Raw genomic sequence first — 25,100 nt, forward strand, 5'->3', positions numbered from 1 at the left:
TAGAAACCCAAACAATCCAGGTAACTATAAGTCATTGTGAAAATTGTGCATGCATTCATTTATTCTTCCATTTCACTTAAACTATTTAGAAGGTACCTAGTAATGCTGCAGGCACTATATTACATGCTGGAGATAAATTGTCCACAGATGGGCCTCTTTTCCTCATGAGGTGAAAGAAAACAGAACTATATATAAAGGAAGTAGAGAAAGACCTTTTAGCCGTAGTACTGTAAAAGAAAAACAAGCATGTTCTTCACCTGCTTTAGAAAAACATTTTCTACTGAAAGAGGAGGATCGACTCAGAGCCAAGTCAGAAAGAACCTAACAGCTATGTGGCCCCTTTATTTCTGCAGTTGCACAATTATGGATTATAAAGCCCTTTCATAATTGTTATCAACAATCTCGGATGAAGCAGATTTTGTAAAAAATCATGCAAATTCTCTTTCTATGTGATTGTTTTCAATTATTTAAAAAATTCAATAATAAATATAAAAAAAAAAATTCAAGACAGTTAAGAGAAATAAGAAAAATACCTGTCTCTGGAACCCTGCATTAACGTATATTAATATTTATGTCTCCAATTTTTAAAGAAAAAGTATTCTTCTTTTTTTTTTTTTTTAGAGAGAGATAAAACAACTTCTAAAAAATAAATAGATTCTCTGTACAGTATAGATACAGATATTTCTTTTAAATCCTTTTAATGTTCACCTTTTTTTCTCATACTGCATAAGTAATTTCTACCTTGAAATGTATATGCATTCTAGTTATCTGTATTTCTATTATTTGACTAGGTGTTTATATGGCAATTGGTTTTAAAATATATAATGCATCTTCACTTTAAGTCAAAATATATATAACCCAACCTGCACACCTGTGTTCACCACAATCGGATGAGAATCTTTACTTTGTTTTGCAAACATTAAATGACAACAGAAAAATAAACCAATGGAGAAGGATACATGGGAGAGATTAAAGAAAAGGATACAGACTCGGGTTTCCTGATATGAGACAGAGTATGTTTTAGGACACTAAATGATTGGAACAAATTTTCAGAAATGAAAAGAACCTACTGTATGGATCCCTAAAAATACAACTTTCATCAGCTTCTAGAAATACTCAAAAAATATATTCTTTGAGGTAAAAATGTTTAGGAATGTTCTAAGAGCCCTGCCCTTGTCTGCTTACGTGTGAGGAATTGTTCATGTGTCTGACTGAGAAAGAATTGTAGAATCAGGAACGATTGGAGAAGATGCTTTCTGAGAAAGTACTCAGGCCTCATCTGCTCTAGGCTTTTCAGTGTTAACAAAAACAACATGAACAGTCCAATAATTCCACAAAGTGCAGGAGAGGTAAGAAGAAAACATGAGTGTGTGTTGTCTGGGGAGGCTAGTGACATAAACACGTCCAGAAGGACGGAGTTATCTGTGTGTCAAGCAAGATGAGGACTGAGAATTGCCCTTTGAGTCCCTAATGTGGACATCATCAGTGACCATGACAGAGCAGTTTCAGGAGCACAGAGATGGTGGAAATTTGATACGTGTGTGCTCTCCAAAACAATGTGTGGCGAGAAATATAGACACCATGTACAGACAGTTCTTTAAAGCAGGTTCCTTCTGTAAGAGTGAGTTTCTTATAAATCTTCAGGGCTTTTGTATCAACAGTTGCAAGAATGCTTTACAATTCTTCATAAAAGAACTTCTTAGTTTCTTAAAATGGGTAGGCAAAACATTTTTCTGGTAGAGTTTTTCTCAACTAGAATTGTTATTTAATGAAACCTATGGAACAATAATAAATACAAGGCTACTGCCTCTATAATGATTGCATAAAATTCTTAACAATGCCATTAATTCTTAGCAAACAACTTTGATTTGTAAGAAGGTAGGAGGAGAGTACAATAACAGGGCACATTGCTGCTACTATGGAGTTGGGTGGAAAAATGTAAAGAACAAACCTCTTTTTAGCAAGGAAAACAGCTTATTTTTTTATTTTTTTCCCTCATAATTCTTTTGTTGCTTTTGCTACTATTCATATATCTCTCTTGATATCATGGCTATAAAATGCTTTCCTAGAATTTTGTGTCAAAAATGAAAGAACTAATATTCCTGATAATGAGGCAGTTTTGAGTAGGTCTTTCTATAAGTAGTTAAGGACAATTTCTCAGGAATTACAATGAATGTTTCAAGGAGATTTATTCAGATATTACAATAATGACTATTAATTATAGGTAGTAGAAAACTTCAAATTGATTTTAAAGTATAAAACAAATGTATTTACAATGATTTTTATTTTTTAAAATCCTCATCAAGGATATGATTTACCAATATTTTTAGAGAGGGGAAGGGAGAGAGAGAGAAACATAGATGTATGGGAGAAACATCTATTGGTTTATTGCCTCCCATACACATCCCCTCCGGGATCAAATCTGAAACCTAGGAATGAGCACTCATCGAGAATCGGACTGGCAACGTTTCAGTGCATGGGGAGGTGCTCCAACCAACTGAGCCACACCAAATGATTTTCATTTACTATGACTGTTACTGAGTTTAGACTCCACAAGTTTAATTTACATATATATTCTGCACATTAAATCTAATTAAGAAAATCTAGCTTAACTATAATTAATTTTACAGTTATTCATGTCAAATTTGGCAAACAGAAATAATTTTAGTCCGTGAAATATTATTGTTGGGATAGAGGGACTTACCTGAGTTCCACAGTAGTATTGCAAATGCACTCATTTTGTTTATATTGTATTTCCCTAGGTAGGTTAGAAAAGAAGAAATGATATTAAAGCTCACCTTTGCTTCCACCACTGTTTATAAAGCACCTAGACCATTATTTGGTAGTCATTCTTTATATTCAGTTCAATTCTATAATTTCTCATCATTGAAGTTACTGTGAAATTTAATGTGCAAACAACTTCTGTCCATATTCTCAAATGTATCTTCATACACTATATGGTTAAAACAGTGTCAAACTCACAGGCCTAATCATGAGAATTCATATCTATTAGTCTTTCCATATGTCGTTCCTTCTGTCTTGAATTCATACTATCCATGATTCCCTTACTGGCCCATCTTTCAAGACTCTAGTCTTGGAGTCTAATGATTCTCTCTTTTCTGACCCTTAACAACCCTTGCATACATTTTTACATATTGTAGTGCTATTTGTTTCTTTGTGTGGTTTCACTGTTAGAGTAAGCGAGGGTATTGCAAATATCAAATGCCATACCTGAGTGAACCAATAAAATTTAGAAACATTGAATGCACTCAGCAAATAATTAAAAATCTAAACAGAGTGAAATATGTAAATAAATGAGCCAATGAATAGACCCTGAAGGCAGAGTAGTAATAGCCCAAGTCTTGTCACTTAGGGTGCTTTGTACTGGGCAAATTCTTGCACGAAGGGCATTCAATATGTCTGAACCCTTGTCTTTCCTACTTATTAAAGAAGTATTATATTTTCTATCTCTCTGAAGAGGTTTCTTATGGATTATATATAAAATCTTATAATTGTACCTATAAAGTGTTATACAAATGTGAGGTTTTTTTCAGGTTCAGAGGCATTATGATATATCCATAAAAAATGTCACCCAATCTATGACAGGTTAAATAAGGACGAGGAGGAGCAAACGGTAAAGAGCACGAGATCCTACTAGAAGACTAGTGAGGCCAACGTTTACTGTTAATGTCCCGAGAGCCGGACAAAGAAATGTCAACCTTAACCCAGGGATCTAAACTCTGGCTGCACATTAGAATTACCTGGGTATTTAAAAAATATTTTTGCCTGAGCTATAATTTACCAGTGTGAGTTGGGATTTGGTCACAAACATTTTTAAAGCTCCCCAGGTAATTCTAATACAGCCAGAGTGAGAGCCCCTACTGGGCCCCAGGAATTGAGAAAATGTTTCTAGGGAGAAAAGCTGCATAATGCATGAGATGTTTTTAAAAGATTAATCAGCATGAATAGATATGAGGAGAGGCTAGGGACAGGAATGAAGTGATTAAAATGTCTAGGAACATCACAGATGAAAATAACTGTTTTAAGATCTAAACTTTTTTTTTTTCCTTCAAGAAAACTAAGGAAGCCACTGTGGTAGGGTATCAGATAGGTCCTCATAATTAACAGTGAAGTGGTAGAGACAAGCTTAGTGTCAATCCAAGAATTAATATTGGCAGAGCAGCATTTTACGAAGTACATCTAGAATTTGCTTAGTTTGCAAGTAGAGGTTAAATGGCAATCACCATTTGTTTGGTTTGGTTACCCATGATGAGTTCCTAGGGGAAGTAACTTTTGAACAGGGTTGATTGATATTGTTTGTAGAGGAGACAGGCATAACATATTTTTCATGCCAAAAGTTTCTAAATATCGTTTTGGGTTTGAAAGTCATGCCTTCCTGGTCTTCCATGTTGCTAATTCTCTTCAACAAACAAACAAAATATAAATGAGATGATTAATTGATATAATCAAAATGTAATGAAAAGTATCCTGAAATTCTTTTTAGTATTTTTGCTTCTTTTCTAAGTTTAAACTTATTTCAAAATCTAAAAAATGCAATGTGTTTTAAAATGTATCTAAATATATAAAATGTTAGTCTTGAGATGATAATATACTAAATTCAATATGCTAAATTCTAGCACTTGTTTGCTTTTTAAGATGTCTTTGATAGAAATTTTATAACAAATTGTTCATTGGGATGGGGAAAGGAAGATATCATTAGTGGACTGAAAATTTGGCATACTGGTTTGAAAAAACATTGCTTTTCCTACTTAAGTCATAAAATTGTGTGTACATGTTGTAGTCTCATGGAGAGGAATGGTTATATACCAATGATAAATTCATTTTGAAGTCACTACAATATCTTTTATTAGAGAAATCTTACAAACACCAATGTTATGTTTAATAAACGGCCGAACAGCAAGGCCGATAAATATTCTTTGCTTTGAATTTAACAAGAGATTTAAGGAAGACGGAAGCAGGATAACGCAAAGTAAATAATATCTTATTTTCACATAAAAAAAAAAAAAAACTTGCGAGGAATATTGAAAAGAGCCATTTTAATATTTTAACAGAGAAAGACCAAACCATAATTTAATATCTTATATTCTACAACTCACATCTATTTTCCAGTGAATTGTTTTAGTTAACCTATTTTTAAAAATATATTTAGTGCAGAAAAAAAGTGCAGTAATATTTTAAGACCTTAAGCTTTTACTTTCTCATTTTTCTCTATTTCAAATGCATCTTTATAGAGGCTGTGCATGTGGTAGATGAGATACGGCCCATGGTCCCATAAAGCTGAGTAGAGTCCAACCTTGATAAAAATATTTTTTATGCTTTATTTTCCTCTTCTGTAAGTGGAGATGATAATAATATTTATGTCATAGGTTAATATGTGTCTTATATACTTCTAGTGCTTGAATAATATCACAAATAGCAATGCACGAGATATTATTATGTTTAGCTATGAAATATAAGTTTTAGCTACTAAAATCATAAGCATAATACATCAGTATTGTTGACAGAGTACAAATAAAATAACTGTGTTTTAGATTTCTTTAGTTTTAGTGAACCCATTCTGACACTTTGTTTATCCTTGGTTGAATGTTCATCTCTTCTGTGAAAGCTCAATATGAATGCATGTGCCTATCAGTGCAGAGTCGACCTTTTTCGTGCAGATTGTATTCCTTAATTAGTCTCCTAGCCAACAACCATGTCTCTCAATAGACACTCTAAACGTGGAGTAGTTTGTCACAATTATTTGGTAATCTCTTTCAGTGTAACTCACACAGCAAAAGTGACAATATTCCTGTCACTCCTCAGAAATGTCCCAGCTCTGCGGGCTTCCACACTCAGGAGCATGAAGAAAGCCATTATGAGGTATGCGTATCTCTATAGAGACCATGCTAATACTGAGGAATTTGAATGTTTCGTGTGACTTTCAATAATAGAACTATTATAAATATTTTCTTGGCTGACCTATTTAATGTTCATATTTTTATACTAGTGCCTTTTACGAACAACTTTAAGTAAACTATTTTAGAACAGAGAGAGAATGATAATCCTTTTCTCCTTTGGCAATGGTCCGACTGCTAAATACAGTGGAGTGTTCTTGTCATTGAATGCAAAGTGTTGATTTTTACCTATTTTGGAGAAAGTAATAGGCAACTTACTTTCAGAGTTATGTGTTATTTGTTGAGTTAAAAGATACATCTGCCAGTTGAAAGATTGATTTACCTCATCCCCTATACCTCAGGAAGATAAAAAAAGACAATGGTGTTTAATATAAACAAGCTAAGTTTGGTTTTTATTAATCTTTTCCCTTTTTTTTTTTTACTGCTTGATCCTTTATTTTTCTGTAATTTCAATTTAAAATAAGATTTTTAGCCACTGTAAAATGTAGATTTCCCTTTCTTCCTTTCCCCCTCCCTCCCTCCCTCCCTCCCTCCCTCCCTCCCTCCCTCCCTCCTTCCTTCCTTCCTTCCTTCCTTCCTTCCTTCCTTCCTTCCTTCCTTCTGTCCTTCCTTTCTCATTCTTTATCCTCCTTCCTCTCTCCCTCCCTCCCTCCCTCCCTCCCTTTCTTCTTTCCATCTTTTTTCTTTTTATTCTTTCTTGCTTTCTGTTGGGAGGACTATTCCAATACCAATTATTCTAACCTGGCTGGACTCAAACATCTGTTACCTTTTATTATTTATATATTGTGGTATAAAACACATAAAATTTACCACTGTAATCTTCTTGAAGTGTGCAGTTCAGAAAGGTTAAGTATGCTTACATTGTACAATAAAAGATTCATATTTTTAAGAAATGTGTTTCGATATTAATTCTAATATTTATACATATATTTTTACTTCACCTATTTTTGACAGTCATAACATAATGTAGATAGATAATGATAGATAGCTAGATAGGTATGTGTGTATATGTATGTGTGTGTTAATATGTATTCTATTTTCTCATTAAAGCTAGGTTTTTTTTCCCTATTCCCTTAAAAGTATTAAAAACATTTTTATTTTTTTCACTTTTTTTTTTTTTTTTGCCAACTAAAGAATCGATCATTATCAGAAGACTTGGTAGTAAGTAATGTAAGTCAGACTACTAATGAAAATTTTATTGATAAGAAACTTTTTTTGGACAAATCATTAATTGAGTTAGAAAGGGGTAAAGTGATAATTTGGACAGTTTTATCCCCTCATTTGTCCTCTACATATTTTTCTTTTTTCTTTATCTATATGTGGATCTAACTATTCAGAAACATCTTTCTAAACAATAGCTTATATTCTTCTTCCTGTTTTGCTTTAATTTTTATCTTTATTTCTCTTTCTCCAAAGTTCTAATCACATGACAGTTGCGAGAAGAACCATAATTTTTTAGCCCTTTGATTTTTCATCATCGCCGTGTGTAATTTAATTTTCTAGAAGACAGGAGTTACTTCCATTAGTCACCCTTATTTCATCCAACAATAACATAATAACCCTTACTCTGTGGCAATAATAAATATGTTTTATTCATGAATAAAGAGTAATGGAAATCTTTTAAAAGCCTACCCAAAATGTTCTGAAGGCCATTGGAATCCAAGTGGATTTCAATTTCTAAGAATTAGATATATTTTTATAGCATAGTCATGCCTGTGTATTTTGAGCAAAGAATCCCTTCTCCCCAGATATCTCTTTGATTGCTTCAGGGGGTGAGATATAAAAATTGTTTACGGAAGATTATCTTATTTTTTGTAGAGAATTGAAAAGATCTATAATTAAAATAATTTTCTATAAACCATGTGATTTTTCAGCCCTAGATAGTTTATAAAGCCCAAAGCACACAACACGGTTTATACAGGGTTTATTTGACTAAAGTTCTAGAGAATATGGATAAGAAGAAATGATACTTAGAGCTATGGTATTAATTTATATTATGATTCAAATGATCTGAAAACAGTACAATTAAACCTACAATTCCATATTTCTAAATAAAGTAGACAGAATTATTTTAGGAATCTATTATCCCATAAATTATCATTTCACCAGCATACTCCAGACCCATTATAGTCTGAATGATTTTAGATGACCTCATTTATAAGCTCCTAGCTCTCTTTGGCGGTCTAGGATATTAAATAATACCTGACATGTTTGTAGCACGTACCTAGCCAGGGTCTATTTAAAACTTTTTACGTGTATATTCAACCATCATTTACATTTTATACTTGATCAGTTAAAATTGCTTTTGACCATATGACTAGTTACTTAAGTATACATTTTTAAATGCAGAGTGATAATCTCTGATGTTTCTTATAAAATGAAACTTGAAAACAGAATGATGCTAGCTTTGGCATTTTATAAAAAGCATCTGAGAGACAAGGTTTCTTATAAATGCTTAACATCTACAGATCAATAACAAAATTTTAATAACCATTTTCTTAAAAGTTACTAATCTAGTATTAATTATTCTTGAGAATTAATAGTAACAGGTGATTATAACCTATACACTGGTGCCTGTGATATGTTGTTATTTTTTATTTTATTGAATAACATGCTAAGCCTGATAAATGAGTATGTTACTAATTTTTTATTTTCTCACAAGTTAGACTTTGTCTCTTAAAGAGCTTACTAAAGTTTTAAAAATGTTATTTTTACCGTAAATATATTTAATTTTTTTTTTTTAATTCTCGCCCGAGGACATTTTTTTCCACTTTTTGTTCAGATAGAGCTGGAGGGAGAGAGAGAGAAAGAAACATCTATGTGAAAGGGGCACATCGAGTGGTTGCCACCCACATGACTCAACCAGGGCCAGGGACAAACTGCAACCGAGGTACATGTCCTTAGCAGGAACCAAACCTGGGTCTCTCTGGACTGCTGGCTGACGCTCTAACTGCTGAGTCAAACCGGCCAGGGCTAAACATATTTAATTTTATAAAACTGTACTGTTGATCACATGTGGGTCAATTAATGTCTGTTAATCTGAATGAAGTTATTAAATTTGTATTATGACATTAGATACAAAATAAACCAAGGCTGATGTGACTAGCAAGCTTTTAATCACTCTTAAATTATCATTCTTAACATACCACTCTTAACTTCATATAACAATTATTGCTTATGGATAAATGTTAATATCAGGTGTTGGGCATTTTTGTACCAGACACTATTCTAAGCACTTTATATGTATTACCAAGTTTCATATAACCTAAGATATTACTGAGTATAAAACATGCTTTAGCTCATGGGCCATGAAGGAAAAAACTCTTTCATTTAGAGCTCTGATTAATGCTTATTTATGGTTTACTTAATATGTACCCTGCTTTAAGATTTGTTAAAATATAGAAAATGTATATTACCATTGTTAGAATATAGCTCATTTAATCCTGACAACAACCTCATTAGATGAGTAATATTATTTTTCCCATTTTACAGATGGAAAACTGAGGCACACAAAATTTATGTAAGTTGCTCAAATTCACACAGGTGGTAATTAGTGGAGCTGGAAAATAATCACCACAACATGGCTTCAGAAACTGCAAGTTTAACCGCTCTGTGATAGCTTAAAAAAAATCACAGATTCTTTGTCAAGGACCAGAGCTTATATATGTATATATATTACTGACCCATAACTTAAAGACAAAGAAGATGCAGTAGCTTGCCCTAGATCCCAGAGCTAGCTAGTGATAGCCTAGAACTATATTTGGATTTTCTGATTCTGGAGTACCTCCCTTTGGAGTGCATTACATTTTTTTAAACAAATGTCTAAGAAAGTAGTTCAAATTAGAAATTTTTCTTAAGTTTGATTTTAAATAAGGTGTGAAATTTAAACCATCATGTGTAACTTTCTTTCGGCCAGGCCTTCTGTCGTTGGGTACAGAGCACCATAATGGTTAAAACAGAAGCAAAGAACCGAATAAGTGCATGTTGTTGTCATGCCATAGATGCATATAACCTTTGCTAAACACCTTTGAGCTATAAATTTTATCGTCATTTCTTTTCTATTATATTCAAATCCCTTTACCCATGAAATAGCATAGAAAGTAAGTTTTCCACGTCTATATTCTGCAGCCTGTGGGAAAATGTCTCCTAGTTACTGGGATTCACAGAAGACTGCATTTCAGTTTGAGTAGCTTGTTCCCTGACACTGTTTTTGATGCTTGAGCTAAAGTATTTTTACAAAATGGTCTAGTGTTCAGTGTAGGAATTTTTGAGATAAGAGTTTTCCCTTGTAGCAATGAAATCTGAAAATCAATGTCAGATGGAAATCTCAACTTGAAGAGTTAGGGAGATTGGTAGGAGAGCTTAAAAATAAGTGTGAATTTCAGCCGCCAGACTTTGAAAATGTAGCAGTTATCTCAAGTGTGAAATTCATGGGTGCAGATGGTTGATGAAGATATCCCAGGAGGTACCACTGCTCTAAATCTCTAGACCCAAATTGCAAAAATCATTTTGACAAAGGAAATATTTCTGACCTTTGACATAAATTTTCAACACAGGCTTTGCTAGATTCAAAAATTAACAGAAGTTAAATTATCATTGGTTTCACAAATGTTCTAGTTGTGTCATTTGATAAAAACATATAATATTATAAAATACATCAAATGGAGAGTGAAAGGAGTGTGTCATAAGAGAAAGGAACTAACATGTATGAAACCGTTACTACTGCTGTGTGTCAGGGATTTCACACGTATAACCTTATTTAGGACAATAGTGTTCAGGTAAGAAATATTATTTCCCTCAACTAAAAATGAGGTTATGGGTACACCTTGAGTTTGACTCATCAAACCAAAGGCACACTAAGAGGTATGAGTACAACGGGCTCGGTATTTGTAGTATAACTTAGAATACCTCTGTATAAATTATCAATACCAAACATAGTTACATTACCTGGTACTTCAAAGAAAGATATAAAATCAAAATGCTTTTCCTTGTATCTTACTTGATCTTGGTTTTTTCGTTGTTTCTTTCCTTTCCTGGTCTCTTTTCTGCACTTATCACATTTACATTAATCTTAGAAACTTTAAAAAAATACTTTTCCTTTATTGATTTTTAGAGAAAAGGAAAGGGAGAGGGAGTGAGAGATAGAAACATCGATGGGAGAGAACACTGATTGGTCCCCTCCTCATGCTCCCCACGGGGGCTCAGGCCCACAACCTGGGCATGTGCCCTGACCAGGAATCAAACCAGTGACCTCTTTGTGCATGGGTCGATGCTCAACTAGTGAGCCACACCAGCCGGGCAGCATTAATCATTATGTAACTAACAAAATTGTCAGGATCTAACTAAACAGTATTTAATACATAATTTTATAAAACATACTAGCATTTTCCTGTTCATGATGTATTATGTAGTGATGTTAACCATTAAATTTTAATAAATAAATGTTTTCAGTACTTAAACTAGGTATTAGAGTTGATATCACTGTTTAAATTAAAATAAAAGATTAACCATTCAGTGATCAATTTTTGTTACATTTGTGAGTAATAAAAGTTATGAATTTAATAGCTTTTCACTGATAATGCTAATTTAATTTACAAGCCAGTTAGTTTGTTTGTTTTCTTCATAAGAACAAACTTTTCTAAACAAATGGGACTACATTAGAGTAAAATGTTTTTGCAGAGTGAAAGAAACTATCAACAAATGAAAAGACCACTTACTCAATGGGAGAACATATTTGCAAATGATACATCTGATAAAGAGTTAATATCCAAAATATATAAGAAACTCAAAGAACTTAACTCCAAAATTAAACCAAACAATTCAATTAAAGAATAGGCAGAGGGCTTAAATAGTTATTTCATCAACTAAAAAAATAGAGAAGGCTGACAGATATATGAAACAATGCTCAACATCACTAATCAACAGAGAAATACAAATTAGAACTGCGATGAGGTATCACCTGACATCTGTCAGAATGGCCGCCATCAGTATATCAACAAACAAGTGCTGGCGAGGATGTGGAGGAAAGAAAACCCTCGTGCACTGTTGGCGAGAATGCAGACTGGCGCAGCCACTGTGAAAAGCAGTATGGAGCTTCCTCCACAATTATAAATAGAGCTGCCATTCAATCAGCAATTCCATCTTTAGGTATTTATATGAAGAAAGAAAAAAACAACAACACACTAATTCCAAAGGTATATATACCTCTATGTTTATTGCAGAATTATTAGTAATAGCCAAGATATAGAAGCAACTTAGATGCCCATTGATAGATGAGGATAAAGAAGATAAAATATTATTCCACAGTAAAAAAGAATGAAATGTTGCCATTTGCAACAACATGGATGGACCTAGATAGAGGGTAATATAACTAAGTGAAATAGTAAGATTAAAAACTTCCTTCCTTCCTTCCTTCCTTCCTTCCTTCCTTCCTTCCTTCCTTCCTTCCTTCCTTCCTTCCTTCCTTCCTTCCAAAATATCCAGCAAATATATCAGAGATGCTGTTATGTTACATGCTAAATTGATCATGCTGAGCATGCAAACGTATTTCTTCGGGTCTCAGATTTTATAGTCTAAGGGTACATACTCGTATATTCAATGTTACCATACAGTGTAAGCAGTGCTAAAGTAAGATATGTTCAAGATTCAAGAACACGTAACAGGAGCAATTTCACCTAGTAGAGGAAAAATATAATAATGTTAATGTAAGACATATAGGTGTCTACTAGGTGAATGATCAGGTGTGGTGTGATGTGCCGTGGTAGAAAAGTGAGAAGATTACTTAAGTAGGCTGCATATGTGAAGGCCAGATGTTAGGAGAAGGCATCATAGGTTTGAGAAATTTTCACTGCTGAGTTCTTTCCTGGGTTCATTATCAAGACCTCATCATGCTTCAAAGTGCAAGGCTTCAAACTTTACTTCTCTGTTAATATGATATCTATATACATTTGTAACTATTGAGAACAATGACGATATACTATTTCTCAATGTGTGTTTAATATAGTCGACTTTAAAATTTCTGTAAACTTAATTTTAAACTCAGATGTGCATATTTATAGATATTTTTACAGATTTGGATTTTTCAATCAAATTTCATCTATAACAATTGCACATATACTCTATGTGAACATATAATCATCATATATAATAAATCTTATATAGGCTTTATCTTTATGTAGATGTGCAAATTTGATTTTTTAATAAGAATTAATAGCCTCTTATTATTAAAGAAAGTACACATTACTGTTTTCCAGAGGCTAAATAAATGTATTTGAAGAGTAAACGCTACTGGAAATTCATGAAGAAGTTTTCAGTTAAATTCCCAGCAACAGGTATAAATCAGCTGTCAAATTTTCCCACAGCTCAATATTTTTTTCAGTTACTTAACCCTGTGTAAGGATGGCCATCACCACCTTCTACCTTTTGTTAAACATATTCTGCCAATTTCCTCTCCATCACAAAGCAAGTGGGCTTGATATTATTCACAGGAAGAATCACATTTGACAGATTTGCTGAGGGTGTCAGCAGTGGTCACAGGCTTGACGGACATCACTAAAACTTGCCGTGGCCCAGCCCCGCTAATTAGTTGTTTGAAGCCACTCTGGGTGCCACAGGCATAGACCTGTCATCCAAAGACATCTTTGCCATTCAGATTGACAGGTGTGATGCAGCTGTTTGTGGAGAGAATAGAGTGTACAGAGAGATGCTTCTTTTACTGAAGGATCCTGAAGATGAAACCAAAGAACCAAAATAGGGAATATAAAATGGTGTAAATCAAGTATCTGTTGGATCAGCATGGAAACCACACATGAAATGACAATAAATAATATCAGACTATGAGAATGAGAGAAAAACAGTTGCTCCATAGTTCTTTTTAACTCAACTGAATTGTATGTTCTTGTGATCATTACAGATGAGGTGTTTGCTCAGGGAACGAACATAGTTGTGTGGAGTGTTCAATGGATTTGCACATGTGTGGATAATAATGAGGAAACCTGCTAGAAAGCCTCGTATTTGAACTCCTGTAGAGTACATGGTCATAAAAATTAATTGGGGTGCTAAACATCATCCCAGTTTTTGGGAGGAGTAAAAGTAATACCAATACATGTCAGGAGTATAGAAATGAAAATGATAATATAGAGAGTTGATATAGGAAGTGATAAAGTATACTTATATTAAAATAATAATGAATGAACTGGGAACTGTGAGATCACTTTTTAACTCCTACCTTAGAATTTGGAAATCCAAAAGTAAAAATATCTATTGTTACAAGACCTTATTGACTAATTAAATTAAATCAGTCTTCTTCATGAAAGCATTTCATATTTTAAAATCCTCATTTTAATTTCCAAGTATTCACCAAGAATAATGTTTTTATAGAAGATACCTAACATTTTATAAAATAAATTTAATTGTATGTGTATATTGTAGGATTTTTAAATATGTTCTAAATTTTAATGTAAGCTACAGAAATTCTGATAAAATTTTTAAATTTGAAATGGATGTTTGTACTGGTTTTATATATTATTATAATATAAATATTACTATTACACTTTATAGACACATAATGATTTAACAAAGAACTTAGATATTGCTTGGTGTATTACCAAAGTCTGAAAGGAATGGGGTGGAATTAAGCTAGTCTTGTTATCTGTTCTATAGTACATAAAACTGTGGGTATATACATTCTTATAAATAAAAACTTTTACTTCTTCAAAATACTTAAGATGCACTTATTTATGCAAAAGACAAATAATACCAACAATATAAAGTACACAATTCTTTGACTTCATTTTAGATTTTATTCTAACTTTATATAATTTTGAGTTTTAAGATATTAAAACATTTAAAAATTGAAGCATCATAGATTCCCTCTAATTATTTAGGAAGAGTTACCTGAACTTACTATTTTCCTCCTCTAGATTAGTGTCTTGTAATTTGAGGATCAGGACTAGCTTTTTTTTTTTTTTTTAATAAATAGGAAAAGAGCAGAAGAGAATAAGTTGCATAGAGCTGAATAGATAGGTCACACCAGAATAGAATGAAGGGACAAAGAAAGGAGATCAAGAAGAAAATAGAAGAAAATAAAAATATTAGAGTATATGGCATAAAAAGTCATTAGTATCATTTCATTATCTTTTATTTCAATTGTATATGTTTGTGTATGCTTGAGTGTTTATACTGTTTCTCTAAGTAAAATGTCTTGCTTATTGTAGGTCATGGTCAAAGTTTGAAAGTCACTCATAAAAAGGAACTCCCTCATACCCCTTTTCATTTATCAATGACTCTTTAAAAATATTTTGATTATAGTAACTGAAAGAGCAACTCTTTGAGGTAAAGTATCCTATAAATCTGGTTTGTAGTTGAATAAGAGAAAGCATAGAGAGGCAAATAACTTGTACACTGCTGCACAGCAAATGAAAGGCCGTGCCTGGACTCCTAGCCAGAGGGTCTATAATAAGTGTGCTCTTAGCCACTGCTCCAACACCTCTGACAAAGATGGTGGCAGATTTAGGCCAGTTTCCTGCCTCACAGCATAGCACAGTGCTCTTACACTTCATCAGCTAGGACTCCTGTTAGCCTAAATCCCAATCACAGGTCAAAGGTTATTGTTCTCATAGAGCATTTGGCCCATAAAATGTTCCTTGTAAAAAGAGTATCTAGGCTGAATGAGTTTAGGAGTTCTTTCCTCAATAACACCTCTTGGTGATTTATAATAGAATTAATGTATCGCTGCACTTAACCAATTGTAAGTGAATAAATCTATTAATATGTTTTAACCTGCTCACTTGTAAAATACTTTGACTATAAAATCATATTCAACGAATATCTATTAATATTATATTCCATATAACTAATTTTGAGAAACACTGGCCAAAATCACCTCTATGCTACAATTAATTTTCTAATGCTAATATTAATACTTTTAAATTTTAAGTAAGACCTCAGTTTTTAAACAAGATGCATGTCAGAAAATAAAACAAATGTAAATGAACACGTGCTGTCCAAGCTTTGCATGTGTGTATATTATCCACACACTTGTTATCAAAGCAAATGTATTTTTTAAATTTCTGATTCTACCTTGCTTTTTAGACAAAATCTTTAATGATATATGACTGTTTTTATACATGCATATTTTTCAAATAACACTTTCAAAAAGCAGAAATCCACAGAATTTTTTTTTTTTTTTTAATCCTCATTTGAGGACATTTTTCCATTTTTTGTTCAGATAGAGTAGGAGGGAGAGAAAGAGAGAGCAACATCGATGAGAAAGGGACACATCAAGTGGTTGCCACCCGCACGGCGGCCGTGGACAAACTGCAACCGAGGTACGTGCCCTTAGCGGGAACCAAACCCGGGTCTCTCTGGACCACAGGCCGACCCTCCAACCGCTGAGCCAAACCAGCCAGGGCCAGAAACTTTTTTATTGAGTTTACATTCTTGCTTCTTTTTACATTATTACTCATTCTAATGTGTGTGTGTGTGTGTGTGTGTGTGTGTGTGTTTTAAGGAAATGTATATATCTTATTACATGTATGATATCTTATTTTTATTTCTGCTGAGATTTTTTTAAAATATCAAAATGAAATTAATTTTTTTTCTTTCTATCTACTTTACAAAATAATAAAGGCCAAATTCAGTGATATGCTGAAATAATCTCTCACACACTGCTGAAGATCAAAGGATGACAGATTAGAGCTAAATTTTGGGTAGCAGGCAGCTCTGGCTTCTCGTCATTAATGTACAAAAGTTTGAATTTTAACATACACAAAATTGCTGAAATTTAATTGGTCAAAAGTATAGTATATAAAATTCAAGTATTACTTATATATATATGAAATACAAATAATTTCAGATTGGCCACTAATATTAAAAATTAACCAATTAGATGTATAGGGTAATATGAGAATAGAAAAACAATTTCTTAATACTTCCTTAATATATTTTAATTATTTAATATGTCACCCTAAATGTTTACATCTTAATACTGAATAAAGTTAGGGGCCTGCCATTACTTTCAAACTCCTTTTATATGTCTGTTCTCAAGCTGCGGAAGGTGGCTGGACCCTGATGCCCAGGAGTTATACTCCCCCAAATAATTTCATTCAGTGTCAGCTAAAGATTGAAAAGGCAGGGAAAAACACAAACAAACCCACAATAATTTTGATACTGATGTCTAAATTAATGAATTCATACATTAAAATATATATTATTTATGTGATATTATGAAATTTTATGTATGTGGGTTTAGCCCATATCTAGCAACAGAAAAACATTTTAAAGTATTATTAAATGAAAAAGGTTTATATATATAAATATAAAAATGTTGCATATCGATCCCATAACCTTCTACCATCTAATAGATTTAACTTTAAACAATTTGTAGACATGCATTTTAGAAGAGATTTGTACTATTTGCAGAATGATGTCTACCTTGTTTACTCATTTAATGGCGTTGTTATTATATAAGAAGTTTACCAGTTGAGACTGTCTACATAAGAAATATTCAAACTTGTGGGTAATTTTTATGAGTGTATTTGAGCCAAACTGATGACAATTGCCAGGAGGCAAAATGCCAAAGAACTGGGAAGATGTTCCGGAATCTGACAGTTTGGGATCTTATACATTAGAATCAAAGAGGAAGACATAAGGGGGTCATAGGAAATCCACTGGTGGTAGATTAGGGAGGCAAGAGAAAGCAAATCGGGGAAACTTCTGAGCCTGGACAAAAAAGTTTAACAGATAAACACACACTTCTTTTACATCGGTGGTTATAGGAGAGTTTACAGTGAACATTCACAGCATGTAGAGATGGTCACAGGGGAACAAGGAAACAAAAAGGGGTTCTTTGTTTCCTGCCCTGGTGGGAGATTGTGCCCAGGGAGAGCTAGATAAAGGGGATTGCTCTTACATCCCGAAGGTATGTTATCGTAGGTGCAAACAAACAAACAAACGAAAAACAACAATAGACAGGCTCAGTTAAGGTAAAGATTGACTTGTGTCAAGGAAGATACTGGTCTAGGACATGACCACCTACCATGACTTGCCTTTAGTTAGAAAGTTTCCATTTCAGACCATCCTGTGTGGTTATTTTAGGCCTCTGCATTTATAGGGCTTCTATGCAGAAAAAAAACCACTGATACATGTAATAACATGTATGAATCTCAACAGTATTTTGCTAAGTGAAAAAAAGACATACAAGGCTACATACTGTGTGATTTAATGTCTATTACATTCTGGAAAAGGCGAAGCTATAGATGAAGAACTCTGATTAGTGGTTGCCAGGATCTATGGCTTGAGGCTTGGGTATTAACTATAAAGGGGCTCGGAGGAAGTTTTTGAAGCGATAAAGAGATTCTGTAAGTTGGTTGTAGTTGTAGTGTGTCAAAGAAAAATTACACTGGATGGAGTTAAACCGACCAAGGAGAGTTCATTCAAGAATATTGCAAAGGGAGAGAAAGATGGAACTCAGCTCCATTGGAACCCGTGCAGGGGAGTTTTTATGTATTGGGTGAGCAAGTGGGAAAGAAATGGAAAATGTTAGGTGGAAGGCTGGTGATCAGGTTGCCTGTGTTTGCCAATCCTGCTGATCAAATGTAGGCTCCTCCCCTCTCACGGAGACTAAGAGATATGAAAACTCTATTTTGATGAAAACATTTCAAAGGGACTACTATCAGGTCTTTGAGGAAGACATTTCTGAGATCTAAAACTGGCAAGAAAGATTTTCATCTGAAAGGGCAGATACAGAATTTACAATCTCAAGTTTGTTGGTGGTGGTGTTGTTTAAAGCAAATTGTCTAAGAAAAGGGAAGCGAGGGCCGAGGCTCAGAAACAAGACCGTCTGAAGTTTAGTCAAGCTGAGCAGAATGTCAGGGCAACTTCGTCAGGTTCTGTGACTGTGTGTGTGTGTGTCAGAATTCACAGAAATCTCCTCCTAAAAGGGCGGATTTCACAGCATGCCAATTACTTAAGCTCGATAAACCTGACATTTAAAAAAAAAAAAAAAATGCAGCAATGAAAAATGTCATTATGGGTGTAGAATGAGAACAGTAGAATCATGAAGTCTTAGAGAAAGAAAAAGGGAGATTATACCCTCACAGGAAATAAGTCCCTTTCTCTTCCATCCGTGGAACATCAAACATCTGTTATGAGTGACATGATAATTCATAAACCTAATAATATATGTACAAGATAGCAGGTATCCACTCAGAAACACAGAATAGAGACCCTAGCTGCTATAGATAAAATGTTTACTTGCATATCTTTCTGTTGACTGAATTGTTAAGAAAAGCAAGAAGTTGTTACCCAGAAGAGCATATTTGCTTCAAATCAATACACTGGTATATCCATATGCTATACCACACTTACTATCCCAGCTTCAAAGAACTGGAGCAATTGTTCTATTCTTTTGACAACAATGGAACTACATCGTTACTTTGAAAGCCGCTCAGCAGGAGTGAACTTTGCTATTCTTCCTGTGCCTCATTCTCAGAATGCAAGCTAGAGTGGCAGAGGGGGGAAACGGAGTTTCTATATGTTGACTCTCATACCGCTGACTGCTTTGTTTTCATTCCAGAACCAGAGAGTGTCTACTCTTCTTGTAGTGGTGATTGGAGGGCAAAGTTCTCGTTTTCACCAGGGAGGAAGTGACAGGGGGTTGAGCAGGCAAGGAACCGGCATCTCCAGGGAACGGCATGCTTTATGTATTTGTTAACAGGATTCACGGGTTCCTCTCCCCCTACCCTTCAGTCGTGTCATTGAAAACACGAAAGGCTCATTTAGCAGCACTCCTAGGCAGAAGCATCAGAGAACCAATCCATCAAAACAAACACTTCTTTTCCGAGGCTCCCTTGTGACCTTGAGAAGTGTGACGAATGACTTAAAGGATGGAACGGACAGAAGTTTCATGATAAACCAGAAAATGATGTTCTGCTGCATGAAGAGAAATAAAAATGGAAGGGGCTCGCTAGACATACATTTAGTTTAAATAAGACTCGATAAATTCTGTGACTGCTTTGTACGCCTTGGCCCCAGATCAGAGGGTACTCCGCTTACACAGTAATCAGGACTTTCTCAATAAACCTCAGCCTGTGCCGGTCCTTACCACATTGACTTTCTCAATACGATAGTGCTTTACAGCTATCTACTCGATTATGGCCAGAGTTCCTAGCAGTTATTGATAACCACACCATGCACATTATATCTCTAGCAGCACAGGCAGGAGGAAGGCAGTCAGCACAGTGAATTTCCTACCCGGGATATATCTCCCCGAAGCAGGAAGATGATGACTCAGTCCTACAATTGAGCCTGCGAGTCTCACTGTGGCGAAAGTACTTATGTCATTTTTATTTTTAGCCCCTTGGCACAATTATAGGAAATTATTGTAGGAAAATCACATCTTCCATGAGGAGGAGCCCTGACTGCCTTTAAGAGGTTCCAAATGTTGAGAAAACTCATAAACACCATGCAGTGCATTTTCTAGTGGGGAAATGGAAGATAAAAATGTGTTTACGAAAAGAACGAAGCAAGACTGCACACAGTTTCAGTTTATCTTTCCAATTCTCTACGCTCCCTTTCTAAACTCTGCCTTGTATTTCCTTTGCTGGGGCTGCTACAAAAATCCACCCTGTTCCAAGGACCACTCATCTCTTCTGAATCTACTCTCTGTGATTCAAGCATTCATTTCCCGCATGTGAGCAGAGCTAAGTTGGGTGAAAGTATAGTTTACGAGAATGCGATTTTGAATAACCACTTCCCTCACCGAGACAGAAGTGAGTAAAATGAATTCGTTTTATGGCCAGAGGTGTTCGCAAGCTGAGTGCAGTAAAACCATGTCATAGTGATTGGATGTGTCAAAGGGACTTCAGTACCACAAAATATGGGCCAAGGTTTCAGAGCACCCCCTATATAAGAAAATGTATCATTATTAGCCACTTTATGTATGTAATCATTCCTTTATTTAAAAGCAGTAATATGACTTTTGGATCTGTAACAATTGAATATGTAGATATTATTGTATGTACAACAATGATATTCAGATTCTACAATTACATTTTTTAGTAGTTTTAGCAATATGGGTATTTTTTACTTCTAAGCCAGTAACTAGTTTACTTAAAATACCAGAGATGATGTAAAACAATGATATGAATACATGAAATAAGTAATATTCTATAATACAGCTCTTAAATAAGTCACTTCTGATACAGATTATTAGTAGTTATTATATTAGTATTAGTACAGTTAGTAACAATGTATAGCAGTAGCTAGTATTCATAGCACTTTTAATAATATTACATTTTTGAATGCATGTTATTTGAATGCATGACAGCATTCTACAGTTGCAAATCATTACATTCCTTATTTGAAAGTTTCAAAAGTATATATTAACATCTCCCTATTATACAATTGTTATCATGTTTCCTTTCCTACTTTATGTTTGTTAAAAAGTGTCTGCTGTAGAAAACAGAATGTAGCTTTTTTTTTTTTTTTCCCATGGCAGAATACACTTTGTTTTTAATGCATGAGCAGGCGGTTTGGTTCATTAAGCTCAGTGGCACTGATAGTAAACTAAAGAGGAATGAAAGGAAGAGGAACTGAAATACCATCATCCCACTAATGATACTGAAGCTGCTCAGCTTTATTGGGAGACTGCCCAGACATCCACTAATAGAAGGCATGGTCCAGGATGTGAACTTGGTCGGAGTGCCAAAGCTACAAATCTGGAAAAAAAAGCATTGCCTAGAAGGATGTCTGGGATAATTTAAGGAGTTATCCTGATTATGGATGTCTGTGTGTGTGCGCTACTCTATTTGTTGGTGGACGACAGAGAGGGAAGGAGAGCGCACGCGCGTGCACACACACACACACACACACACACACAATAATGGAAGGAAGAAATATTTAATTACCTCAAGACAATATTGAATGAGGATAGCAGTTCTATCACAGGAATATATGTATGTCAGGATGCCTGATGTGGAGAAGATCCAGAGAGCTCAGTGCCACTTTTAGATTTAAAGAGGGTAGCTCCTGTATGTTAAATAATTTTGGATAAATGGGTACTTTTTAAAGAAGGGACTTGAATTCATGGCTCTTCAGATACCCGTATACTTCCATATCACAGTACTATTTAGGTATTTACTAACACTCGGTTATAACAATCAACACTATGATTTCTTTTATAAATGAATATTATTGTTCCCAGTTCACCCCTGCACATGAGGAAGTGGACAGAACTGTGCCCTTTGAAACAGGGGAAGAAAACAGATTCTCTGTTCAAGTTGGGCACAAGCCCAATTTGAACAGAGAAACACTCAGCTGGGGATGGCAGCTTTCGTGGCCTCTGGCTAACACAAAGCCCTCAGTGGCTTTTCACAGCCACTTACAATCAAGTCCCAGCAGGCTCCCCGTGGAAGCCGCAGCTGCCGACCCTGGCGAACACCTCTGTGGCCCCCCACGCGTGCTCACAGCCCCCTCCTGATTTTCATCCTGCTTATGTTTTGTGTGGGGATATTGGAAAGCTGGTAAAGAATGGACATCTCTCTCACCAAATTTTCCCTCCCTCCTTTTATGAGTCCGCAGGGGCAGATGCACCTTTTGGAAACTGCTCAGGTGTGCTCTGAAGAACACAGATCAGAGTTTGAGCTCAGGGACCTCTTTGCCCTTTGAAAAACACAGAGCTAAACACAGAAGTCCCTGTTATTAGTGTAATGATCCAACAAAGGCAAGTGAATCAACAGCACAGAAAGAGTAAGAAGGCCAGGTTTGTCATTGTGCTGGAGTAAGTGCTGGCCATTTAAACCTGGTATGAGAATTGATCCTGGTTAAAGCTTTCTGCAGGAGGACCCCGCTGAGCAGAAACTGGTATACGGTTCTGTGATACCATAGAGGTAGGGTGTGGACTATATAGAAGAAATGGAAAAAAAAAAAAATCTAGCAAGGCATTTTAAATAGAAATGACTTTTTGATAAAGAAAATACATTTATGAGAAGGAAGTATATGCTCTTTCTGGGTCCAAGGTGTTCACAGCCCTGCAGAAATCTCCATTTACTCTCACAGACTGTAACAAATTATGTTATTACAATTCCTCCAGTTTATTTCAATTACTATTCCTAGGCTCTTCAAAGTGACTATAGAAGAGAAATTAACTATGCTTACCAACTAGAGGACTAAAAGGCCTCAATACAACTAAAAACATCTTAGAATTGAGTGACATCCGCTAGTGAACTAAAATATTGGCTGGCTTGGCAATCCTGTATATAAATGCACAATCCCTGTTCTCTCTCAAACCCACTTCCCTTTCTCCCCAGTTTCTTTTCCATTAACTGCTGAGCTCAAGACCTTCCTATTTGTAAAAGGTACTCATACAAGAAACATCTTGGACCTTAATGTTGATTAAGCACCGTCTTTTAATATTCGACATCATAGACTGCTTATAGAGAAGACACAGATGTTTTCCTAGACACTCTGGGTATAAAGATTGCATCAAGTTCGAAATATCAACATCCGAGTTTTCTCAAGTTTGAGACAGATCCGGCACACACATTCAATACTGCGACCTACGTGGAATCCATCCCCAGGCGGGGCACAAAAGGCAGAAGAAAGGGGGCAGGTGCTGTGGACTCAGGCTGACCTATCAAAGAAACCTCATGGAACAGGTGAGATTTGAGTAGAGCATTAGAGATAGTAGGGGAGCTATCAGGAGACTGGATCACTAATCAGGAAAGAATATTGTTGGGGTTGTTCAGTCCAGCAGATGAGGGAGCAACATGGGTGGGGTGAAGGATGGGAAAACTTAGGGAATTACGGTGTAGGAAACACACTGTCAGGAGAGGGACATTTTTACACTTGATTCTAGCCAAGAGCCTGAGAAGTGATAGAGATACATTTTAATTCATCTGATTGATGAAATAAATTTGTAAACCAGAAATAATCTGACACTAAAGACTTATTGAGACAGGCGGCAAGAGAGGGCAAGACATGCTTTGGAGAGAAACAGCATATGGGCTGTCATTTTCTTCTTAATTCACAAAAACTTATAATAAAGGTATTTTCTCCTTCTAGGCAGTAATGTTTGGGGAGATGGGACTAAAGAAAAATAGAGAAGAGAAAAACATTGAATCCGTTGCGGTGACGTGGCACATCCCCTTTATTGTCTCCTCTGCTTCTTAAAAACATAAACTCAGTCAGGCCACAAAAGCATTTATTTTATAGATGGTCTGGTCAACTATATCAATATGTCACCTAATAAAAAATATTATAATGAGAGAAAGTCAGCTTAGCTTTGGGATCCTTTTCTTATGCTCTCCTCCCCTTTACCTTCTTCTCCTAGTTAAATGAACATAACCACCACCAACCTACTCTCCCAACACACAAGCAGAAAAAAATCAGTCTAATTTACAGGGTGCATTCAATAATGCAAACATTTTAGATCACCTGGTGAATGCAGCATATTACACGACAGAAATTAAGAATCAGAGACAAGCACAAAATAAATTATAGTGATGTGATTTCTACTACATTGTAGGTTCTGTGAGAACACAAAGAAACAACTAGATTCAAATAGAGGTCAAGTGGAAGAACCAGTAGAAGGTGATATATAAGGTCTTGAGTGATGATTAGGAATTCAGTGAGTGAACAAGTAGGAACAAAAACCCTGGTGGAGAGGGCAGCTGATTGGAGGGCAGGGCCGTAGGGTCGAGTGTGCACACATGTGGAAGGAGGAGAGGGTCATCTGCAGAGCCTGGAATCGCACTTCCCAAACTGTGTCCCATGAGATGGTGTTCTGGGAAAAGCAACAACAAAACAAACAAAAAAAAACCTGGTATAGCTACAGTAAATATTTAACCCCCCAGGTTTGCTTTCTGGAGGACTTCTTTACCCTGTTAATAAGCCAATATGTTTCATTCCTCTGCCATAAGACACCATCATTATTTCACGAGCCACCTAATGAGACTAGCGTTCCATGGAACACAGCTTGGGGAAGGCGGAGTTAGAATATCCTCAGTCAGTGGGTAAAACGTGCCTATTTTCTTTTAGAGCAAGGAAGGTGTGGGTATTGAAGATTCTTTGGATGCTTGAAACCGGGAGAATTCTTTTAAACAAACACACAAATACACATCTGGCAACACAACTACGGTGTTCTAAGCATTAAGAAAGATGAATAAAATGCAGTGTAAGTCTCTA

At 35.1% G+C, this 25,100-nt stretch overlaps 1 protein-coding gene across 1 annotated transcript in view; it reads left to right on the plus strand.

The window, feature by feature from the left end:
• PCDH9 (protocadherin 9) overlaps positions 1–25,100 on the plus strand; it is an 894,020-nt gene that overhangs the window by 323,287 nt on the left and 545,633 nt on the right. The window contains exon 3 of the mRNA XM_036250264.1: positions 5,779–5,880. Coding sequence (XP_036106157.1) covers positions 5,779–5,880 — 102 coding nt within the window. The remainder of the gene's footprint in view (positions 1–5,778; positions 5,881–25,100) is intronic.

The sequence above is a fragment of the Molossus molossus genome, unplaced genomic scaffold (genome assembly GCF_014108415.1).
Source record: "Molossus molossus isolate mMolMol1 unplaced genomic scaffold, mMolMol1.p scaffold_m16_p_9, whole genome shotgun sequence".
NCBI classification, from domain to species: domain Eukaryota; kingdom Metazoa; phylum Chordata; class Mammalia; order Chiroptera; family Molossidae; genus Molossus; species Molossus molossus.